General features: G+C 37.2%; 1 protein-coding gene across 12 annotated transcripts in view; it reads right to left on the reverse strand.

Annotated features, from left to right (window-relative positions):
- Positions 1 to 26,430, reverse strand: part of NRG1 (neuregulin 1) — a 944,897-nt gene that overhangs the window by 23,641 nt on the left and 894,826 nt on the right. For 7 of the 12 annotated variants that reach the window (XM_040325327.1, XM_040325332.1, XM_040325326.1 and 4 more), the window contains 3 exons: positions 12,183 to 12,297; positions 6,955 to 7,022; positions 2,837 to 2,860 (listed from right to left, as the gene is read on the reverse strand). In XM_040325327.1, coding sequence (XP_040181261.1) covers positions 2,837 to 2,860; positions 6,955 to 7,022; positions 12,183 to 12,297 — 207 coding nt within the window. Of the gene's footprint in view, positions 1 to 2,836; positions 2,861 to 6,483; positions 6,543 to 6,954; positions 7,023 to 12,182; positions 12,298 to 26,430 lie in introns of all 12 variants that reach the window. The other 5 variants (XM_040325328.1, XM_040325336.1, XM_040325330.1 and 2 more) reach the window with 3 other exon arrangements.

Consider the following 26,430-nt stretch of genomic DNA (forward strand, 5'->3'; position numbering starts at 1 on the left):
GCCAAATCTGTCAGATCTGGTTATATGCATCATTGGCTAAATTCCAATGAATAAACCTTGATACCAACAAATGCCTACACCCTACATAACCTATATTCCTAACTGTAAAATGTACTATGTGTGATAAAATAGAAATGATCAGCTTATGCTAGTCAAATACACAAATGGAGGAAGAATGAAAGCAGGAAAATAGTTTGTAACATGGATAGAAGAGGCAGTTACTTACAGAGAAACTGTTATCCAAGAACCCCACAAAATAACAAAGTGAACTGATCCTATTAAATTGTAACTCCCACCCCCTACATTTTCTGTGGTGCCTTGGGAACAATAAAGACACTACAGTGCAATGCTCCAATTTATGGAAGCAATTTAGACAAGAGATCCCATACCTGTATGTAAAATATGAACATAGAAGAAAATACAGTGAAATGTTCAGAAGCATAAATTATTAAGGAAGTGTGTGTGTGTGTGTATATATATATATATATATATATATATATATATATATATATATATATATATATATATATATATATATATATATATATATTATATAATTATATATATATATATATATATATATATATATAGTAAAACATATGAAAACCCTGTTTTGGTATTAGAAAAGTATGATATGATAATAGTAGATATTTTAAAAATAAAAAATAAATGTTTGTGTTTTTAAATTCTAAAGGCTGAATATTAATCTGTTTGTGGGCATTCCTTGTGCTATGTGGGCTATTACTAAAATGTAAAGATCATTATTTATAGGGAATATAGAGTGATTTTGTATATACTTTCTTTCCTTCTTTTATTATTATCCAGACTAAAAAAATTGACTTTAAATTTTTTTGGTCAGGTAAAAATAATATTACATATTATTAATTTCCATTTTTTGATCCTGATTTAGAAGCTCCACCTTGGGAGCTTTTTACTTATTTTCCAGAAGCTCATTAACACCTGTTAAAAACTGTATATGAAGATCAATAGATTAAGCAACAAATTAAATACACAACTGAATAAGTCATACAAGTGACTCATCCCTTATTGGACAGCCTCGTCCAAGATTTCAATCAGACAAAGCCAGCCAACCGGTAGGTTGCTACTGCTGTGCTGGAATTTCAGATAACCCAGAGAGCTCTAAAAGTTCTTTGCCATGTATTTCATGTTTATTTGTAAAACACAGCTGATAACATTTGGGAGGTTTTCACCCACAGCTTGAAATCTCTGGTTTACACAATGGATAAATATTAACCATATATACATTTAATGTTGTATACATCAATCAGATAGATTTGCATATTTGCTATATGAAGGCATGCCCCAGGCCTTTCCACGTAAAGTGAACTCATAATGGGGTACTTGAGACTCTGTGAGTAAGGTTTCACTACCCTCACTCACTAACCTCTGTTAATAGTGTGAATGAACCACATGTCACTTTGTGGGCAAGATTCCTGTGTTGTCATCTCACTCATTTGCTGGGAGAAAATCAACAGAAATTCAGTTTTAATAGTTACAGTGCATTATGGATGATATTCTCTGTACAATCCTCTTCACAGTTTTTGTATACTGTTTCATTTAAAGCATAATTCCACGCTAAAACTAAAATCCCTGCACCTATAGACAACCGCAATCTAACACTAACCTATCTAGTAGCCCTGTAAAAAAAAATTGTATACATACCTTTTCTGAAGCTGATCTGACCCGATCTCCAGCGGTGGAAGCTCTGCAGAGGACACGGCCGACAATGGCTGTAAAATGAATGGGAAGTGACGTTACCCATAGAGTTACTATGGGGCTACCATTGTTGGAAGTGTCCTCTGCACCCTCCTCCACAGAAAAGCCATGGCTGACAGCTTAGCATGTGAATGTTTTGGATCAGCTTCAGAAAAGGTATGTATACTGATATTTTCTTTACAGGGCATGATAGGTTAGTGTTGGATCGCAGGTGTCTATAGATGCAGGGATTTTATTTTAGCATAAAATTCCTCTTTAATTGAAATTCCTTCATTTTAACAGAAATTAAAGGCTGAGATTATAGCAAGGGAACCTCACCCCATAACTACCATTTAATAAGCCATTTACACAGAGAACTTCTACAATTTTTTTTCACTTTTTGACTGGAGGTCCAAGAGTGGGGTAACAGTAGAACCTTCATTCCATAATTCCCATACCATCATTAATTTTTTAGTAAGGCTCAGGTTAATACAAAGGCAGAAACTCTATGACCTTGCAGATGCTGCAGTGATCTGATGACCAATTTACATTTAACTACCAGGAAAAGGTGGTAGGTAAAAAAAATTGAACTATAAAGTGGTGGATGGAGGATAAGAAAGACTACCAACAAAAATGATGTATAATTATTTCAATACTATTGATGGCAAAAATGGTTCATGTGTTAATACCATTACATCGTCCTTTAAATATCCAGCAGATTCAGATTTATATGTTTTTATTTTACCCAATTTTTTCTATAATTTTTGTATTGTGATTATTAATATACAGCTGCTCAGTAAAGAATGTATGGGTACACAGTTCAATGTTCCAAACATCACCTAAGCAATTAGTAAAATATACTTGGTGTAACTATACATCATATCAGTTTAGTAAAAGTGCAAGCAAGTTCTACAGGGATTTGAATCTATTCTAATTTTAAACATTATATGGTATTTATTATGAACAGATGAATCTGAACATCTAACCCACAATTGCGTTATAGCTGTATGATCCCTTCCAAAGCATAAGGAAATTGGTTAGGAATTGAAGGAAAAAAAAGAAGGTTTTAAAGCTTTTAGGCTCTAATATCTGCAGGCTAAAAGGAATGATTGGTCCATACCCATAAATTCAATTCCAAGATGCTCTGCCAATGCAGAAAGTTGACAAAAAGAAAGAAAAGGGAAAAAGTTTCAGAAAAGAGCAATACACTGTACTCCAAAACAAATTATACATGAATACCATGGCTACTCTATGTCTGCACATTTAAACAAGACATGTGATGCATGGTAAATGGTCAATTTAAGTGTCCATGTCTGATTTTAAAGTGTAAACACAGACATTGTATATCAATATGAATAGAGGAAGAAATCTGAATGTATAAATTTTAGCTTTCGTAAATATATTCAATATTGTGTTATAAAACATTTAAAATTATTCTAAGTTATGACAATGTATCACTAGCAAAACTACCATCATTTATATATTTGCTAGTATTCAATATAAATTTATACAACTATACTGTCAGTTAACTTCAATACCCAATACTGTTTATAATTGCACTATACACCATTAATGCAAACTAGAACTATATTACACATGAGAGGCTAACCAGTTAACTTTTATATGCAAAATAATCATCCTATCTATAATAACTATTAATTATAATGAGAATAAACCATATGGTATTACAAAGGCATACGTATTATGACCATAACAATACATATAAGTTGTTTAGTAACTATGCTAACAACCAATGGAAGATGGCTGAGATATATAAACATGTACTGCAACTAATAAAGTTGAAGCCAAATGTAACAACAACAAATAAAAAATAATATAAAATGACTGATGACTTAGAACTGTTGGACTTCAATCAGTAACACTTCAAGGGAATACAGTGATTCAAATAGCATCCATCCAGATTTCTTCCAAAGACAGCCATTAATAAGAGGTTACATTGACGTTGCTAATTAGACATTAGTTGCACAAAAGCTTGGTTAGTGGCATGCCCATGCATACATATTATTGCATTTATTTAATTTTTAGGCAGGAAGTTAAGCCTGTTAGGTTAATTTTCAGAAGAAGTCATTATGCAGTTTCCATCTGAAATTAATCAATCTGAGATGATCTACATAAGTAGAGTGTGAATTGGCTGTGTGGCTTAACAAGATAACATGCTGAGAGAACATGCATTGTTTCTTTAAAATTTACTCTAGGGAACATTGAATTATTCACCACTACACTTTTATTTTTTGGTCATGGCACAGAGCTTAGCTAAGAATTTGCTTATAATGCAGTGATAAGAAATATATGTCTGCACTGCCTCTAGTAAGCAAAATAATTTTCTTCATTTTCAAAACGGCTTCAATCTGATAAGACTACAAAAACATTTCCTTCTTCCAAAAATATGTTTTTAAGCTTTATTTATCTAAATTATTGGCAGTGATTATATTGTTGATGAACTTTATTTAGGCATATGGATGTTACATTTATTTAACATTATTGCAAATGTGAATATTAATATATTGTTAAATGATTATGGTAGATTTATATGAAGATGAAAAAAATTAGTAAAGTATTGTTCATTATATATTTGATTAAACTAAATTCAGCTTCACTGGCTCTGTTTCTTTCTAGGTTTTTCTTTTGTAAGAATTTGTTTTATGTCTCATTAATTAGCCAGTAAATGAATTGTAAATGTCAATATATCTGAAATTTAAAATAAATATCCAGGAAAATGTAAACATTATGTAACAGATATTTGGTTCCAAGAATGATTCCATTACTCTAGAATTAATAAAATGCTTTCTTTTATGTAAAACATTTACAAATGATAAAGTACATCACACGTGAGGGATCTAGGTGAGCTTTAAACTTTGTTAGTCTCATTGATTTTCTGTCTGGGTTACACAGTTGAACACCAAGGACCAGATGGTGACAGATAATCAGTTCAGAAGGTAACAGCTAACAAAACTAGCCTATTATTATTTATCTTCAAAATATATCAAATTAAATAAATTAAATAAATATTATAATGATAATTTGCAATTAAGAATAGGGTTTTTAAATATATTTCTAAATATGCTTAGTGTAAAAAAAATGTTTTGTAAAATAAACATACTGTGCTCAATTATTTAAAATGCTTTTGGAATTACAGGGTGGTATTTACTGTACAAATGTAAGGCTACAGGACTGTTTTATAATTTTTTTTTTTTTTTTGCATCAGTTATGTTGTAATTGTTGCATCTGTGTAATTTGATCACATTAACTAATTTGTCATTAAAACAACTCTGCACTTGTCCTGTAACTTGTGCAATTGTTTTTGCTCTGTTGCAGTGTTTAAGTTGGCAACGAATAAGCTTACACTTCGAAGGTGCCACAGGTAAGCATTAACCTTTTTCTTTTCACCTAGCTACAGAATCACTTTACCAATATTAGATCATGTGGAAGTGCCCATGAAATTAAGATCAATTCACAAATATTTAACACAAGAATGAAGCTCTTTAATTTAGCCATGTGACTGTAACTTTCAAATCATGTTGGATTGGAACTGTCTCTTTTTTGGAAATAAGTATACTTCTGGTGTGTTCACTTTGTGAATTGAGCCTATTGCCTGTATACAACAGGCCTTGTCAGGTTTTTATAGTGAAGTGGAAAAAAGAGAAGAAGACATAAAGAAAAAAACACAGAACATGTGCATTTTTCTTTGCTGTTAATCATGCTGCATGCAGAAACACAAAATCAGGCATTCGATTCTGCCCACAATTAATTGTTAAAATGATAGAATAAGCGACCACTCCACTTATCTAGTCACATCAAGCTGCAACATAATTATTGTTACAAATTATAACGATGAGTGAGCTAGGGTTTATCCAGTTTGGGTTAAGGTGATTTTTTTTTTTTTTTGCAGATGTGCCAGCATTTCAGAAAGAAAGGAGCTAGGAGGTGATGTTAGAACATCTTTATCACTTGGGGTGGTGTTGCATAAAACATAGGAACTTCTGCGGTAATGCTGCTGTCTTAAAGGGCAATCATTATTGGTACTGATGTACCTGCAGAAGTTTGAATCTACTCAGAACTAATTAGGTGGATCTTAAAGTAATGATGTATTTGTCATCAGTTTGGAAGTCATGATGTATGTACAATCAGAGCTTAAATTAAGAATTATTTACATGTGCTTTAGAAGCTGCAATATATCTAGAAACAGTGCTGAGAGTAGTCCAGTACAAGTGCTGGAGGAAGATTTGCCTATTAATGCAGCATGATGATGAAATAGGATTAGGAAAGAACTGTTAGTTACAGGACTTTAGCTACTGTAGTTATTAATGTGATTATGTTGTTTAAGTGTAACTATATATATTTTAATGAAAGAAATAAGAATTGAATTTTGACTGTTTTCCTTAATTTATTCAGCCATATATAATTAAAAAAGAAAACCAAAATGTTAGAATTTCTACATTTGGTATCCTGCATCTTATAGTTTTCTTACCTTTGTCAAGGCTACAATCTCTTATAATATTCTATGCTAACATTACATGCATGCCCATCCACACCAGTGCATCAAAAGGATATCAAGATACCAATAATAATAATAATATCCATTATTATTATTTTTGCCATGCTACAGGCAGAGCAAACAGTACTGAGCCTAGTAGAGAACAACAAATCAAGTACTAGGTGAGATCTGAAGAGAGATTCAGCAACGAGAAAGCAGCACCGATTGAACATGCTCCTATTCAGGCAGAGACAGAAAGGAAGTAGACGTACTGTAGAAGCTGGCCATTACGTAGTTTTGGCAGCGATCACCAGTAAATTCATTTGGGCACCTGAGAGGAAAGACAAAAAAAGGTAGAGAAAACAGAGAAAAGAAAAGAGTTGAATATATGCCAGAAAGAAGAACCTTAAGTGTAAACTGATTGTTTTTGGAATGCCACCATCAAAGATCGTGTCTCAATTTTTGTACTGGCATGACTTGTAGATAATTTTTTTTACTTACTTGTGGGATTTTTATTTGAAACATGTATATAACACAAGCACAAACTGATAATTATATCAAACAATGATTGATTGATTTTAAAATGTCTTGATTGAATGGTTGATTGAACAAGTCATGTGTGCTACAAAAAAGAAAATCATCTCTGATCATTGACATCATGAAGCATAAGAGCTAATCATTTTTTTTATTTGTTGCTGCATTTGGGGGATAAAAAAGTCAAATATCAGAGTACTGGGACATACTTTCTGCTCTTATGACTCTCAGAGGATCAGTCGCAGTACATCGTGCTCCCATGAATCCTGGTTTGCACCTAAAGGGTAAAAACGTGATGAGCAAAATAAAAAAAATAAAAATAAAGGTATCCACCTGAACTTGTATTCCTGTAGGATATGTGAGAGAAGCATTCATTTTGTCAACATATTATAGTGATCATCCATGCAATCTAAAACTCAAGCTTAAACACAGTTCACAAAGATCATATATTATATACAGTAACACAAACTGGTACCTTTATAGTGACAAGAATGATATAAACAGTATGCTCAGTACCAGCACTGTATATGATACATACAAGTTTGTTCCAAGCAGCCACAACATTTACGGTCCTTGATGTACTTAAGGAGAAGAACGTTAACTTAAACAAGAGAGAATGGGGTTGATTTACTAAAGACTGTTCACTGCAAGTTCACTTGAAAGTGCAGTCATGAAGATCTATGGGGAAGATCTGAAATGAGGGGGCGCTCTGCTGATTTCTATCATCCAATCATTTGCTGGCAAAAATGCTGTTTTTTATTTCCCTTCCCTTTTTATTTCCCTCCTCAGATCTACAGCGACTGCACTTGCAGTGCACTTGTAGTGCACAGTGGATTTGCCTTTAGTAAATAACCCCCAATGTGTGCACTTCATCCACTCATCTGCAAATTGGGTGTTTTTTTTACAAAAGGCAAATCCACTTTGCACTACAAGTGCACTTGCAAGTTCAGTCGCTGTAGATCTGATGGGAAGATCTGAAATGTGTGGAAGCTCTGCTGATTTTATCATCCAATCATGTGCAAGCTAAAATTCTGTTTTTTATTTTCCTTGCATGTCCCTCTTAGATCTACAGTGACTGAACGTCCAAGTGCACTTTCAGTGCACCTACAAGTGCACTAATGCCGCGTACACACGATTGGACATTCCGACAACAAAACCGTGGATTGTTTTCCGACAGAATGTTGGTTCAAACTTCTGTTGCATACACACGGTCACACAAATATTGTCGAAAATTCCGAACGTCAAGAAAGCGGTGCCTTACAACACCCACCACGAGCCGAGAAAAATTAAGTTCAATAGCCAGTGTGGCTCTTCTGCTTGATTCCGAGCATGCATGGATTTTTGTGCATCGGAATTGCATACACGCAATCGGAATTTTCCAAAAAGAACTTTTGTTGTTGGAAAAATTGAAAACCAGCTCTCAAACATTTGTTGTTGGAAATTCCGACTTCTAGTGCAAAGTGGATTTGCCTTTTGTAAATAACCCCCTAAGTGTCTTTCTTTTAATTCTTGGACACATGACTAAGGGGTTGATTTGCTAAAGGGAAATAGTCTGTGCACTGCAAGTGCACCCACAAGTGCAGTTGCTCTAGATCTAAGAGGAACATGCAAGAAAAATAAAAAACAGCATTTTTGCTTGTACATGATTGGATGGTAGAGCTTCTCCTCATTTCAGAGCTCCCCCTCAGATCTAGAGCAACTGCACTCCAAAGTGTACTTGCCGTGCACTTGTAGTGCACAGTATATTTTTCTTTAGGAAATCAACCTATAAGTATTTGAAGTGCACTCTATTCCACTAAAGCTACACTTTTAGGAAATCATCCATTTAGGGACACAAAAAAAATAGATTTTAGATTGTATCCAAAAGCAAACAAACAGGGTAGCGTGACCAGTAAAATTGAACTTGGCATGTATGGATGCTTTGAAAAAAACTAAACTGCTCTGATTCATCATATTTTAAACTCTCTGCAAGCTCCAATACAGAAGCTGAATGTAATCTCCCAGCCTACACACAGAAAAACATGGTTGAACTTTGGCTGTATAGAAAAAAAATTCAAAACCTCTAAAACCCAACCAAGATGTTTTTTTTTTCTTTTGGACAGAGTAGAGAATGACTGAAACCCCTGTTGATGTTTTCTTTTAACATCTGTGTCCCACTGGAGAAATTTCCTTTCGCTTTCAGTCCTGTAGACCCAATGAGAAGTGAGAGGAATACTATCCAAAGCGAGTGAAATAGCATCTAAGATGTCATTAAAATGGGTGCCCCCAGTTGCATTTGTCTATATCTCTTTTGGTAATGAAAATATATGTATTTTCCTTAACTTTCAGTCCTGATGACAATGGTCACCAGTACAAATAGACTAAATCTAAATGGGACACAGGGGTTCTAATCATTCCCTATATCCAAATCAAAAAATTCTCAGTTAAGCATTTGTTAGGATCAGTTCTGAGACAATAGTTAGCACTTAAGTTATTCTCTTAAAACTGTATGACAAATAAGACAATGAGATAAAAAAAATGTTTCAAGATATTCTTCCCTCTAAGTAAAGTATATTTATGAAATATGACTAATGTAGTGTGGTACTGGAACACATTGAATACATGTTATTATCACTTGCATTAACACTTTTACAGGGTGTTCTGGCTGAAATTCAAAAGACATCACTGCTAAAACTGCAAACATCTTGAAGGTTCATTGTTTACAAAGATGCAAACTGGCCACTTGTTTGTGCTCTATTCTCTGCTCTGGTATTAGCTCCAATCTGCACTGAATATTGCCTACTAATAAAAATTCCACCTTTCTCATATAAGAATAAAAAAATTAAGCCAATGGGAAGCTTCCAGATTATAAATTCATAATTTTTATGTTTGTTTCTGTTTTTTTCACTGTCAGCCAAAAGCTTTTGAAAAACTGGGCCACTTGATATTACCTTTTTTACAATCAAGGTATTTCATTATTGGATATTATACAGACTAATATATCCAAAGCTTTATCAACATTACAGGTTTGACAGCACGATCATCAAATAAAATGCAGGGATTTAATAACAATGTGTTTTCAATGCTGTAATGTGATACAAGTGCAATATTCCATACCTGTAATATGATAAAAAAAAATAAGTTTTATAACAGTAAATCAGATTTTAGTTTATCAAAGTCAGATCAGTGAAAGCTAAATTCTGAATGGATGCTACAGTTTACATTGCATTACTCTTTGCTTTCTTGGATGCACTCGTATGCCTCTGTTCCTTCTTTTTATACTATGACTTTTGGATTAGCTCTCTTTCTTTTTGGTGACAGATGTGAGGTATAATAAAGAGACCCATTCAGGGCAAAGTGACAGTGTTTACCAAAGGCCCCCTCCACACCCCAAATCCCTGATACCCTGATCTTGCCAGTATCCTCTACTTTCCCTTCATCTGTTGCAGCTGGCAACAAAATTCACAGTGTTGGCTGGTGTTGGAGGTGATAGGAGTGGTGACATAACTTCCTCTCTCAGTGCTTGGGCTTAGTGATTAGTGGCTAGACCTAAGCACTGTCTCCTGGGAGGGGGTCACATATTCCCCAACACCTGAATGTATTGTGTGATGTCTCTGCCTGTGGCAGAAAAAAAGGAATGATGGGGAAACACTGGCAAGGTAAGTATCAGTGGGTAGGCGTTGCAAAGACATTGTAATTTTGCCCTGAATGGGTATAAAGATAACGCCTCTGTAAAAATATTATTAACCACTTCCGTACCGAGTCATAGTAAAATGACGTCGGCGGGAACCTTTCGTCCTTTAGAGTGCACGTCATATGACGTCCTTGCATTCCCGGCCGCTAGGGAGCGCGCATGCACCCCCACCGCATTTCTCGGGACCTGGTGCGCATACCTGGCGGCCGCGATGTCCGCCGGACACCCGCGATTGCCCGAAATCACGGCAGGACCATGGATCTGTGTGTGTAAACACACAGATCCATGTCCTGTCAGCGGTGAGGAGACTGATGTGTGTTCCCAGTACAGAGGAACACACATCAATCTCCTCCCCTTGTGAGTCCCCCTCCCCCTACAGTTAGAACACACTTCAGGGACCATATTTAACCCCTTCAGCACCCCCTAGTGTTAACCCCTTCCCTGCCAGTCACATTTACACAGTAATCAGTGCAGTTTTATAGCACTAATCGCTGTGTAAATGTGAATGGTCCCAAAAATGTGTCAAAAGTGTCCGATATGTCCGCCGCAATGTCACGGTCACAATAAAAATTGCAAATCGCCGCCATTACTAGTAAAAAAATAAAAATAAATAAAAATGCCAGAATTCTATTCCCTATTTTGTAGACGCTAGAACTTTTGCGCAAACCGATCAAATACGCTTATTGCGATTTTGTTACAAAAAAAATGTAGAATAATACGTATCGATCTAAACTGAGGAAAATTATTATTATTTTTTTTTTTTAATTATGATATTTATTAAATCAAAATGTAAAAGATATTGTGTTTTTTTCAAAATTGTCGCTCTTCTTTTGTTTATAGCGCAAAAAATACCACCAAAAGAAAGCTCTATTTGTGGGAAAATAGGGCGTCAATTTTGTTTGGGAGCCACATCGCACGATCACGCAATTGTCATTCAAAATGCCCTGTATGGCAGTGGTTAATAATTACAACAAAAAAAAGTATAACATCCTATCACTAAATGTAAATCCCTGAAATTGTTCAAATAACAAATATTCTAATTGGTTTACTAAAACTAGAGAGTGCACAATCTAGTGCAGCTGTGCATGATAGCCAATCAGCTTCTAACTTCAGCTTGTTTAATTAAGCTTTGACAAAACAAATTGGTTTCTATGCAGAGCTGCAGTAGATTTTGCACTCTCCAGTTTTAGTAAATCAGCCCCAATGTGTGTGTGTGTGTATGTCACACAAAAAAATGTGGATTGTATATGCACAGAAAAAATTCTAATATACAAATGTGACACTATATCACACTATATAAAAAGGACAACTGCATACATAACAACAAAGCGAAAACACTGAACAACTGACTTGTTATACAAAGTTAATAGCCAAAGCCATAAAGTTATGTGTTTATGATATATTCTTATTCAATTACCTTATGTACTAGTCTAAAAGTCTAAAAAAAAGTACAACTCTATTATGTTGAGGGGTAGTCCAAGCCTTCAACATGAATATCATGTTCTTTTTTCCATGGTATTCTCCATTATACATAGTGAGCACAATACATTTGAAAGCTATATGATATCATGATTAGCTGTAATGTCAAATAATGTTGTGGAAACCATTGTTACAATAGAAGACTATACATTTACCTAAATCTCTTACCAATGGCATAGTTTAGTATTTCTACTCTGGTTTCACAAACACAAGTCTTATGGCTAGATACTACTTTGAATAGCAACCCCATCGCAGGAAAAAGTCTTATAAGTGAAGATTTCTTACTTGCACATGTATTTTGTTGTGCCACTGCTTGTGATGCCTTTGATCACGTAGCATTCACCTCCGTTGACACAATACGTCTTCTCTTTTTCTGAACATTTGGATAAGTGACTTGTTGCTGTAATGAAAAACAAGTAAATGTTTAATGTTAACTAGTTTAATGTTACATCTAACAGTATAGATGTTATACAATACCTTAATACATGCATAATATAAAATTCAGTCATAAAGAGTAACTGGTATCAATTATGACAGATGAAAATGTGATACTAGAATATGTCCAATTTCAAATGATCATACTGGGGCATGCCCCAAAGTCTACAGTGGACATTATGTTGCATTATGGTTAATGCTGAAATGCAAACGTTGATACTCTCAAATTGTCCAAACTCACCATGACTGAGAGCTGGAATCTACCCCCACCCCCAACCACAACTTCAAACAGCCCACACAAGTTGCTCAAACCTCTGGCCAGCAGAAATCGTATTGCATATGTATGTAATGGTGACTACAAACATCTGAATTAAAATTTGTATAGTAAATACAATACACTTAAATTACCAAATTTGGTATTAGCTGTGACTGATGTTATTATTATTTGGATAATAATTGAACTTCACGTTCATCAAAAATTATAGTTCAAAAAGCATTTTTACTGCAGTAATACATTATTCCTTTTTTGGTTTGCTTTTTCTCTGTCTTTTTGATGATGTTTTTGTTGTTTAGAGTTAGAAACAAGTTCCAAGTATCTAATTCCAAACAACTGTAAAATATCTGAGTCACATGTAAACTGGATTATTAGGATCCAGGCTAGTTGAACTTCCGATATCACAGAGCTTAGCCCTGACTATTATTGCCCTTTTGAAAAAAAGCAGCTTGCGGATCAAGAGCTGATTGCTTACTATTTTCAAAGCAGTGATTATTGCAGTCCCTTGCTGATGTTAGAAAGTGAGCTATGATGGACTACAGCTGCTCCCAATTGCCATGGATGAGAACACATTGTGGTTGTCACACAAAACTGTGATACCCATATAACATGCGGAATGTTCCTCTGCTTTGACCTGACACATGTTTATACTGTCAACTGGCATTTGATAAGAAAGTAAGGGAATGTTATCTTTTTGATCTTGCATTTTGACAATCCCCAAGCAGGAAAGCAGAAATCCCATCCACTGTGCTTAACTATGGAGTTTTTCATATCAGAACCCCCAGTAATCATTTTGGCAACCTTTGACTTTGAAAACCAAATGTTAGATAAAGTAAGTAGTAGTAAGTACTGTATCTAAGTTTTTATAGAAAAAAATATGTATTGTAAATATAGACATTTAACTAGGTGTACTAAATTGTCAGTGTTGTAACTGATACATGTGCATTCTTGTGTACCAGAATACAGGATGTGCAAAGCTCACCTAGAATCTATTAAGGAACCACCATGCAAAAATGCAAACTCTAGGATGAAAAACAACAAAGACAGCCAGCCATAATTATTCATAATAAAAAAATTAATCAAACTATTCTCAGATTGTTTCCTTATAGGTGTTTTTGTCAGAGCTAAAATATCAAAAATTGCACTGGTACATAGTGGTATATATGTATATGAGCTAATATGATGATTTGTGTGTAATCATTTATACAAGCAAATTATTTAACAGTGTTCACAGTACATTTCCAAGGACAAGAGACAACACAAATGATGGGGACAAAGCAATGGTAGTTGTGAAGCTGCTGTTCACCTTTGTCTCTGCTTAAATATTTTGTTTTACCATACTGCAAAGGGATTTACAGTAGCCCATAATAAAATACAAATAAAGGCTCCCATTTGACAAGCTAAAGAATCGAACCCAGTTACTATGCGATGTGAAGCCCCAAGATGTAAACAAAAAAACTGCCTTTACCTTTTCTAACTGAGCCAAAACCAGTTGTATTTGTGTTTTATACTCTCTCCCTCTCAGAGTTCAGAGGCAACTGTCAATCCAGAAATCAGTGGGCAGGACTGGGCTTGGCCAGCTACTGATTGACCAGCTACATACTTGTCAACCAGCAGTGACAATGCCGACAGCCAGTCTGCTTAACACATTTTTTTCATCCAACATGAGTGCCCACTGAGAGTGTCAACTCTGTTCTGAATTCAAGAATAGTGCAGCATTGTTGCAACACCATCAAAGGACACTGCATTAGGTGGTATTCACTGGCAGGATCAACAAGTATTTGTGAAACTTTACAGGGGGGCTAAGAGAAAATTACGTATGTACAGATGCACATATAATTAAGTTCTACAACACATGTTTTTGAATGGAAAGTCATAGTTCTACTTTAAACTTTATATACATACATTATTACAGACATAAAAGTCTATAAGATAAAAACTGTAATTAATAAACAATATTTTGTATATTAAAGAAGTGAAAATGCAGTGTACAGTATATGGCAAATGACATCCAATTTACTTTATTCAAATACGTTCCCAGAAAAAATGATGTCCGTAACAACAGCAGCTGTGTTCAAATATTTTGCCGGATACCCTATGTGACTTCACAAAGACAAGTTAAATCGCCTTAGGGAACAGGACACGTTCATTCCATGACAATTTTTAACAAACGTCCATCACTAATTATGATGTGGAAGAACATAACTGATCCATGAAAAATGTTCTAATTCTCAAATCTTCGATGACAACATAATACTGTTTTATCTAATTTGAAACATGCTAGCAACAAAAAAAATTAGCATATAAAATCCCGTGACACAGAGTTGGTGAATGAGAAAGCACAGTTGGCTAGAGCGCATTTTTTCATATACAATGACGCGTTGCTACCATAAGCAGTAAAAAACTTTCAAGTAATTAAGAACAACTAGAAATTAATCTTGCTCTGATGTCATTTCTGCTCATGAGATAGTTTATATGTGTTACAGCATGTCTAACATCAAGCTTGGCCTTTTCACTGCCATGTTAAATAATCTATGAAATCACATTGGCTGGAACCTTGATCATAATTCTTCAAAAGGCATTATCTGCATAAGTTTGCTACAACATACTATACTGTATATATATATATATATATCTATATATATATATATATATATATATATATATATATATATATATATATATATGGCACAGTATGTCTTTGACCTATGAGAGGTAACTCAACTAGGCACCGGAAACTCAGGGCAATTCCATGCAAATAAGGTCCTGCAACTAGAATTAATTAAAGAAAAATAAAGGAATGTGAATACAAGACCACATCCATAGTAAGTACTTGGTTGGCTGACACCTAATATGAAAAAGTTGAACTATCAGGCCCCGTACACACGACCGAGTTTCTCGGCAGAATTTAGCCAGAAACTCGGTTCAGAGCTGAATTCTGCCGAGAAACCCGGCCGTGTGTACACTTTCGGCCGAGGAAGCCGACGAGGACCTCGGCGAGGAAATAGAGAACATGTTCTCTATTTCCTCGTTGTTCAATGGCAAATTTTGGCTCGCCGAGATCCTCGGCGGCTTCACAAGGAATTTGACGGGCAAAACGATGTGTTTTGCCCGTCGAGTTCCTCGGACGTGTGTACGGGGCTTAAAGGTATATTCACTATAATGGCCTGATCTTGCTCCCAGTTCAATGATTGATACACTGTTTATGCATGCATTGTCCTTTACCTGAATTTTAACTGAATTAAAGACCTTCACCCTAACTGTGAAGTTGTCCTTCCCTGTCTCCTCTCCCTCCCTATTTTATCAAAAGGATATTCCCCTTTTTTTTAAAGGGCTTTTTTTGTGCTGCAAAGCACTTCCACTCTTTTAGACTAGACTTTGTCACAGCCTTCGCCCCCCCCCCCCCCGGTGCATCTGCAGATGTGCTATAGGGCTTGTATTCCGAGAGAGTCCTGTGGTACATCTGCATGTGCATTGGGGTACTCAGTATCTGTGCATGCATGGGTTTTACTGAACACACTCAAAGACCACTAATAGGGTAATATGAATACCATGCCTGTCTTTGTGCATGTGCAGCATTTCCATCGCATGTGCGCAAATGCATTGATGGGCTCTGCTAGGACCCAAAGGCTGGGCAGAGCCATTGGATGCATCTGCGCACTCATCATAATGGTGGAACCCAGGGGGCATAGACACTTAAGGAGGTGGGCTGAAGTTCTGCTTTACCTTTTTCTAAAGCACTGTGTATCATAAATACTTGATTTTGTTTACCAAAATATAGTTGCATATCAGTGCAGCCCCTTTCTGTCTATTTGCACTACAGTGATGGCTGCATAGAATCATAGTGGATCATCCTGTGTAATGTGTGTTTCAATGGTCACTGGTACACTCATTGCAGTCCCTTGTTACATCAGGTGCACGTGGCTTCTCTATCAGAAGCCCATGTGACAGGGAGAAAAACAGGTGCGCAACTGGGATAAAATGATGGATAAAGAGATGGAGCATTATTACCCAATAACAGGAAGAGCCTGAATAAGGGCACCCATGGTAGGAATGACAAATATTGTAATAATGAGTGCTACAGATTTAAATATATTGAAATTACTTTTAAATTACATTCACATGTTAAAGCTTATATCTCATTTTAGTTATGAATATTACATCTACTTTAGGTTCATAAAGTATGCTGCATGATTAACGACAGCAAGTCCCAGTCCTACAGACAGCAGGCTGGCCTAATACTAATTATCTTTGAAAAAATTCATTCAAATTCAAGATATTAATAAATAATGTTAGTATGTATGTATCACATTTTTTTTTAGAAAAGACTTTAAATGGAAGCCACAGATGAAGAGTCGTAAGAAAATGCTGTTTGCATTTACTCTTCTTTTTCCCCTCAAAGAATGAGCACAGCACAAGCCTTAGATAACCTATCCGCAGGACAAACACTGAGTAGATAATATTGGACAATGTACTTCCTGGAAGCATGTCCAAGAGGGAGAAAACACAGATTGAAAGTGACTTTATTGTATTTAGAGATAATAGCATACCAGATATTTCAAAGTGTGGTTTCCTGATAAAATAACATGCAGGATAATATATATGTATGATAGCATATATGTTAAATTGAAGTAGGAAAAATATACCTGAAGCAGCTCTAAACATTTTTTCTAAAACAATATTCTTGTGTCATGGCATAGGCATATTGCTTACTAAGAAGCATTGAGTTTGCTTAATGCATTGGGTTTTTTTTTTTTTGCATTGGGCATACAGTAGGCCATACTGGAGGAGGGATAATAGCATCTTAAGGCTGTATCACTTTTAGAGTATCTTCATACTTGTTCAAGTTAATTAAAGCACACAAGTTTCATAATAGGGTTATAATTTTTTTTTGCCACTTGTGCCTCTCTTTGCTGGTGACAACTGCCCTCCATATACCATGTATAGGTGTCACAGGTACAGGATGTGAAAGAAAATGTTCATAATTGGTTCACAGACAGAAACAGAAATCTGCCGACGATTTGAACCTCTTCAATGCTTGCTTTAGCAAAAACATATAATTTAATTAGACAAGTAAGTTGCATTAACCTTTATCTTTTTAGGCAGACAACCCTGCATTAAGACCTCTAGTGGTCATGTGTATATATATATATATATATATATATATATATATATATATATATATATATATATATATATATATATATATATATATATATATATATAAATATATATATATATATATATATTAAGTTTGATTGTCAGACTACTACTAATTTTCCTTTTATTAGAAAAACTATCCTGCACAGGTGCAATTCAAGTTCAAACCACAGGATGTAAAACACAGCTACAATATTTCAAGTCTGGATGGACAGGTTTGACATCTGCTTTAACCAGTGACTTCTGTGAGTACAGATTAGCCAAATCATTATCGCAGGATTTCCTGAGCAAATTCTACTTCTCGGGCCAGTCACTATGCAGATACACACTGTTATTATAAAGACTGAGGCATTCTTTGGCAGGTTCAGCTTGGCAGGTATGAATGAGCTTTACAAGAATATATTTCAGAATGGGAGCCACATAATTTCCTGACATGTGACGATTAGGTAATTTGATGTTTAACATTTTAAGTTTCCAAGAAAAAAAGTATTCAGAACAGTCACTGATTAAGCAGTTGCACAAAACATCCCCACTCAAAGGGCCATGTCACAGAGTTGATCCTGACACTGACAACAACTTATCAGTATCAGAATCACTAAGAGACCATCCCTATGGAAGAGCTCTCTTAGCCAACTCTTGTTGCCCATGTGATTTCAGGCTTATTTATTTTTTAATTGCTCTTTTTTTTTTTACCTACAGGTAAGCCTATAATAAGGATAAGTAAAAATAATATTGCCTAAATAATTAAAATTAATATCTCTTAAATATGGACCATTTAGGAGATATTTACCCTGGATGCAACCAATGACATCACCGGCGCAATCGCTCTGAAGGCCCGGCATACCTTGCCAAAACTTCAAAGCTTTGTGCCGGAACTGAAGGCTTCCCTTACACTCCGGCATGCTGCAAAAAGACTGGGGCAAGATGTCAGCCCTCTCAGTGGTGACAGTGTGCCACAGGAGGGCTTTGTTCTAAGGCAAGTATTTCATAATGTGCTAGTATACGATGCAGGTTTTATTTTCTTAACCAGCCGTGGTTAACAACCGCTTTAAAATTGAGCTTGTGTGAAAAATAACGGGATCAAAATGGGTGCCCATAAATACCAATCTATGTTTGCAAACCTAGTCTCATAAAATCTCTCTGTTGGTCTTTAACCTCCCTGGCGGTGTTCCCGAGACTGACTCGGGGTTAGATTTTCCTGCTACGATTGGTAACCCCGAGTCAGTCTCGGGCTTGCCTCGCTAGATCCACAGGCACTTTTTACTTACCTTGTCCCTGGATCCAGCGATGCCACCGCGCTGTGTGAGCGAGCGGGACCTCGCTCGATTCACATAGTGCCTCAGTGTGACGCCGATCTCCGTTCCCTGCGACGTTACGACGCACGGGGACGGAGAACGGCGCCAAATTCAAAAATGTAAACAAACACTATACATACAGTATACCGTAATCTTATATATTACAGTACTGTATGTAAAAAAAACACACCCCCCCTGTCCCTAGTGGTCTGTCCTGTGTCATGCATGTCATTTTATATAATAAAAACGTTTCTTTCTCCCTGCAAACTGTAGATTGTCCATAGCAACCAAAAGTATCCCTTTATGTCAAAAATAGTTTTAGATCAGCTAAAAAACAGCGATAATAAATTATAATCACTTGCAGAATTGTGCGATAGCGATTTGTGGGGAAATTCGTCATAAAAAAAAAAAATAATGACAGCAACAATTCTGCAACTGAGCAAATTTCAGTGATTTTAATTTGATTACATTATTGAATAATTTTTATTATAATTATATTATTATTTGTTATAATTATTTATAATTATTTATTATATTATAATTTATAATTTTGTTTTTAAAAAAATGTCATACCCGTGATGCCTATTAAAATCTTGTTTGGTCAAGATTTAAGTGAGTTATTTCTAAAAATTACAGACCTACAATATAAAACGCCAAATTTCCTTGCAAATAATGGTACCGCTTTCAGCATGTTTTTTCGGAAAGAATCATACCGCCAGGGAGGTTAATGTTACTGACAAACTATTTTTCTTGCAGAGCTAACTGTGCCAATGTAAACTAAGAGGCACTGGCCAAAAACATGCAGATTCAGCAACCTGATTAAAGCTTCAGACATCTGGATCTTTAACAAATCAGAATATATTTGCATATTCCAAAAAATGTCAGAGTTTTAATTTAAAATAGGGATGGATGCATAGAATTACAACACACATATGCCATATGTGGTCAGGATAAACCCACAGGTATCATTACAATAATTTCACAATGTATAAAACTTGCACCTGCGGGAATTTTTAGGCTAAAACTACCTAGGAAAATACTGGTACTCTGTACTCCTTCAAATTTTGTTCTATATCTAACAGCAAACTTCAATATAACCTTGTTACATAATTGTTTATTGAATGCACTGTTTTTAGCTTGCTTACTGTACTTTCTGCAAGAGGATACATCTGTATTTAACTACTTGCCGTCCGCCCACCTTTTACGGCGGCAAGTCGGCTCTTGCGCAGGCCACTAGGGGCGCGTGCCGCCCCCGACTCCCGTGCGCATGCCCGGCGGGCACGATCACCGCCGGGCACACGCGATCTCTCATTACAGAGCGGGGACCGGGAGCTGTGTGTGTAAACACACAGCTCCCAGTCCTGTCAGGGGGAGAAATGTTGATGTATGATGTATACAATGTATGAACAGAAGATCAGTAATTTCCCCTAGTGAGGCCACCCCCCCTACAGTTAGAACACACCCAGGGAACATACTTAACCCCTTCCCCGCCCCTAGTGTTAACCCCTTCACTGCCAGTGGCATTTTTATAGAAATCAAATGCATTTTTATAGCACTGATCGCTATAAAAATGCCAATGGTCCCAAAAATGTGTCAAAAGTGTCCGAAGTGTCCGCCATAATGTCGCAGTACCGAAAAAAAACGCTGATCGCCGCCAATACTAGTAAAAAAAATATTAATAAAAATGCCATAAAAATACCCCCTATTTTGTAAACGCTATAACTTTTGCGCAAACCAATCAATAGACGCTTATTGTGATTTTTTTTTACGAAAAATATGTAGAAGAATACGTATCGGCCAAAAACTGAGGAAAAATTTTTTTTTTTATATATTTTTGGGGGATATTTATTATAGCAAAAAGTAAAAAATATTATTTTTTTTCAAAATTGTCGCTCTTTTTTTGTTTATAGCGCAAAAACTAAAAACTAAAAACCGCAGAGGTGATCAAATACCACCAAAAGAAAGCTCTATTTGTGTGGAAAAAAGGACGCCAATTTTGTTTGGGAGCCACGTCGCACAACCGCGCAATTGTCAGTTAAAGCGACGCAGTGCCGAATCGCAAAAAGTTCTCTGGTCTTTGGGCAGCAATATGGTCCGAGGGTTAAGTGGTTAATTTTTCTAAATCTTTCCTTAACCTCCTGGGCGGTGTTCCCGAGTCTGACTCGGGGTGAGATTTTTGGGCTAGGATCGGTAACCCCGAGTCAGACTCGGGCTCGCCTCGCTGGATGTACAGGGAGTTTTACTTACCTTGTCCCTGGATCCAGCGATGCCACCGCGCTGTGTGAGCGAGCAGGTCCTCGCTCGATTCACACAGTGCCTCCGTGTGACGCCGATCTCCGTTCCCTGCGACGTTACGACGCACGGGGACGGAGAACGGCGCCAAATTCAAAAAAGTAAACAAACACTATACATACAGTATACTGTAATCTTATAGATTACAGTACTGTATGTAAAAAAAACACACCCCCCTTGTCCCTAGTGGTCTGCCCAGTGTCATGCATGTCATTTTGTATAATAAAAACGTTTCTTTCTCCCTGCAAACTGTAGATTGTCCATAGCAACCAAAAGTGTCCCTTTATGTCAAAAATAGTTTTAGATCAGCTAAAAACCAGCGATAATAAATTATAATCACTTGCAGAATTGTGCGATAGCGATTTGTAGGGAAATTCGTCATAAAAAAAAAAAAATAATGACAGCAACAATTCTGCAACTGAGCAAATTTCAGTGATTTTGATTTGATTACATTATTGAATATTTTTTATTATAATTATATTATTATTTGTTATAATTATTTATAATTATTTATTATATTATAATTTATAATTTTGTTTTTAAAAAAATGTCATACCCGGGATGCCTATTAGAAGCTTGTTTGGTCAGATTTAAGTGAGTTATTTCTAAAAATGACAGACCTACAATATAAAACGCCAAATTTCCTTGCAAATAATGGTACCGCTTTCAGCATGTTTTTTCTGAAAGAATCATACCGCCAGGGAGGTTAATAATCACACAATAATGGAATTTGGGAGAAAATATATTTCATAGTACCACACACAAAATACAAATGTTTTTATATTTCATTGGGGCTGATTTATATTGGAAGTGCTGAAGTTTTATCTTTAGTTTCTTTTCAAATACTCAAGAGACCACTAATATTTAGAAACACTCATTAAAATATGTTGTAAATTAGGGGATATACTACTTGACAGAACTCCAGAAATAATTAGCAGTGACTAAAGATTATTCCATAATTTTTTTAATTTTTTTTTAACTAAATGGAGTTTCGTCTTTTTTTTTTAAATCTGACTTAGTAACCATGTAAAGATGAGTTAGCAGCTCACTTTTAATATAAGGACACTTACCTGTCCTGGGCGCCTGCAATGTCGGCACCTGAAGCCGATCTGTCCCTTGGCTCTCAGGTGCTGCCGTCGCCATCTTCGTTAAGGGATTTAGAAAGTGAAGCCTTGCGGCTTTACTTCCTGCTTCCCTACTGTGCTGTGCACGAGTCGCGCTGCGCGATCCCACTGGTCCCTGCTGTCTTCTGAGACCTGTGTGTTTCCTAGAAGGCAGCAGGGGGGATGAAGAAGGCACCCAGAAGTGGGAGCAAATACCTGTATTACACAGGTATCTTCTCCCTCCTCCCCCCTGAAAGATGCCAAATGTGACACCTGAGGGGGGGGAGGGGGGTCCGAAAAGCGGAAGTTCCATTTTTGGGTGGAACTCGGCTTTACCATCTGGTTCACTTGTTATTTTTTTTTGCAATCTGTTTCCACAATCCAATCCACCAGGTTTTCATCCACCTGATCTTTAACAGTTTTTTACAGTTTGTTTAAATTCATTTAATATAAAAAAAGCTAACATTCGTGTAACCTTCTCATAAACAATTTTGAGCATGGCTCTTAAAGTATTCATTCAGTATGTTGGGAAGGGTTCAATTGTTAGAGGTGTTCACACCCCTTCATTCATAGTGATTCCTGGTGTTTTGGATAAGTACTATTTAGAGAAAGATAGCAATTCTGAATTAGTTTAAATGTTGTTTAAATAAAAAAAAAAAGTTTATAGAGAATTTTCGAGGGATAAGACATATCTATTGCCTGTGTATGGCTCTTATTTGCTAATCACCAAGGTGCAATGTTATTGGACTGACTCCAGGTGGAACTGAAAGCTGATAATATTTAAAAGGTATCCTGAAGGAAGGAATCTTGTGACTCCCAGTGGCAAATCAGATGGGAGAGCTGAGGTGGTTTAGATATTTAGATATGGTTTAACCATTAAAATGTGAACATTTGTCTTAAAGCGGTGGTTCACCCTCCCCAACAACAGTACAGCACTACATTCGGCACAGCAGCGCGAGCCACAGCATGCCCGACCGCATCCCCCTACCCCCGCACCCACAGCGCCACCGCACATCCAGGACTCCGACTCCCGCGGGGAATCGGCGTGCCCATGGAGAGGGTGGGTGACCGCCGGCCCCGGCACGCCACGCCCCCCGAAGACAGCCGGAGCAGGCCCACGGCGCCCGCGCACAGGCTATGCACAGGCGCCGCGAAGAGCCAAGCCCACCCCGGCCATCCCCGGAGAGGCGCGATGCAACACGGCCGGCCGCCAACCCCCACCGGAACGCCCACCCCCCGGAACCCCCAATGCACAACAGCACAGCGAGCACCGGGACAAAAAAAGAAAAAAAAAAAAAAAAAAAAAAAGATGTGACCAAAACTATGATATATGATATAATGTAATTGAATGGACTTTAAATGTTGGGTGATTATTACATTGGATATTGGCTAGTTGTAGGGGTTGGGGGAGGGGGGAGGGGGGGAAGATAGGAATGAGTTGGTACAATGATATAGTAATAATATTAATAATTCTAATAATTGGTAGGGGGAGGGCGGGGGTAGGCCACTAAGGGATAAATCACAGCACATTATGAAGCACCCCTTTTTTTTTTCTTTTTTGGTTTGGTTGAGATTTGGGGATAAGAAATGGGAATATGTCCCTATTGGGAGATTTACCTCGAAATGGGAGGGTAGGGAGGGGTGGGGGGTGGGGGGTCTGGTAGGTGGGAGGGGGGAGATATACTATTGGGGGAGGGTGGGAGGGGGGCAATGATGTTATTGTACACTATCACAGGACACTGGACACAAGTGGGTACTAAAGGGCGTAGAGGAGACCCCCCCACCTAGCTGGTAAGAGTGAGGGGGGAGGTACACGATAGATAGATAGATGAGGGGAGGGAGGAGTAGGGGATTGTGATGTTATTTGAACACGGACACTGGAAATAATTAGGTCACATGGGGGATTAGGGGGGACCCCTCTAACTGGCTAAATGTAAATGGTAAGATAGCCCTTTTTTTTTTTTTTACACTGTGAGGAGATGGAGTCACAGGAATAGGAATAGTACTCAGAGGATGGTTAAGAAATATGGGTAATGAGAGATATGAGAGGCAGGTGGAGAGAGGAGGGGGAGGAGGAGAGGGGGAGGGGGGCGGAGGGTGATGAGAGGGGGGAGGGAGGAGAGGGGGAGGGGAAATTAGGGGAGACGAGAGGAAAAGGAGGCGTATGATTTAATGAAGATATTGGGACTTTTCCCCCTGAGGGGGTTTTCCTTTTTTTTTTTTTTTTTTTTTTTTTTTGTTTGTTGTTTGATGGGACAGAATGAATAATGCTATTAAATTGTTTATATATATATAAATAGGTGGGCTACGGACGGAGAGTCCGCTCTGACTCAGCTGCTCTCTACCCTAACCCCTCAATAGGCCAACACTCAATTATAGGTTGGGAATTGAGTGTATAAAGCAAGAAGCTTTACTGACTTGTGCGGCCAAGTAGGGGTTGGTTGTCGAGTTATTAGGGGATTTTTTTTTTTTTTTAGGGTTTTTTTTTTTTTTTTTTTTTTGTGTTTGTGTTTTTTTTTTTTTTTTTTTTTTTTTTTTTCCTTTGGGGGGGGAGGGGTTGGTATTTTTTTGGGGGGGGGTTCTCTCCCCCTTTTTTTTTTTTTTTTTTTTTTTTCTCTCTCATTCTTCGTTTCCACTTTCTCTCCCTTCCCCTCAACGTCGGAGATGGAGGGATTAAAAATAACCTCCCTGAACGCAAAGGGACTTAATGTCCCAGAAAAACGCAGGATGTTGCTGAACGATTTGCGACATTCAGAGACAGATATTGCCTACATACAGGAGACTCACTTTAGGACGGGGGGGCTCCCACTATTGCAAAATAGGTTCTTCCCTTCGGCCTACCACGCAGGGAACCAGGAAGCAAAATCCAAGGGGGTCTCTATTTTGATTTCTAATAGGATCCCATGGACATTAGAAAATTGCTATCGAGACCCAAAAGGGAGATACCTTTTTTTAAAAGGGAAGATAGGAGAAACAAAAGTGACTTTAGCTACAGTGTATGTGCCTAATGTACATCAAGATACCTTTATGAGGAAGACTCTCAAAGAATTGATGGTGTTTTCAGAAGGCAAATTGATTTTGGGGGGGGATTTTAATATCCCCCTGAATCCAAAGATAGATACCTCAAGGGGAACTTCGTCTATCACAGAGGGGGTCAGACGGGAGGTCCTACGTAGACTGTATGAAATTCAGCTGGTGGATGCATGGAGGATGTTACATGGGGAAGAGAGGGACTACACCTTTTTCTCCAATCCCCACCAGGTGTACTCCAGGATAGATCTCTTCATGATACCTCACTATCTGATCTCCTCTGTGAAGGAGGTGTCCATTGGTAGTATTACATGGTCGGATCATGCCCCAGTTAGCCTGCGTATCTCACTATCTGGCATAGGGCTTGCACAGGAGAGAAGGTGGCGTCTAAATGAAAGCCTCTTGCAGAATAGGGAAGTGAGAGAAGATGTTGCTCGGGAAATCACAGAATATTTCCAAATGAATGCTACCCCCGGGAGTAATCTAGGGATGGTGTGGGAAGCGCACAAAGCGGTGATCAGGGGGGTCCTTATCAGACATGGATCGATTCTAAAAAGGAAGCGAGAACAGCAGGTTAAAAATTTACTAACAGAGATCCAGGAATTAGAACTACAACATAAAAAGACACATACCCCTCAAACAGGCAGAGAATTGAGCCACCTGAGAAGGCAGTTGACAGAGATCCTACGCTATAAGGCCAAAGCAATAATAAAAAGGGGAAGGAAAATAAATTACGAATTTGGAGACAAGTGTAGTAAACTACTAGCTGGGAAATTGAAAGAGAAAAGTCAACAAACGTATGTCCCGCAAGTCAAGGGGAAGGAGGGACAATTAAAACGTACGCCAAAGGAGATAGTGGAGGAGTTTGGGAGATATTATTCCTCTCTATATAATTTGGCACAGCTACCAGTAGCCCCACCCAAAATAGAAGAATATCTTTCAGC

This window comes from Rana temporaria, chromosome 1 (genome assembly GCF_905171775.1).
Source record: "Rana temporaria chromosome 1, aRanTem1.1, whole genome shotgun sequence".
Classification (NCBI taxonomy): Eukaryota; Metazoa; Chordata; class Amphibia; order Anura; family Ranidae; genus Rana; species Rana temporaria.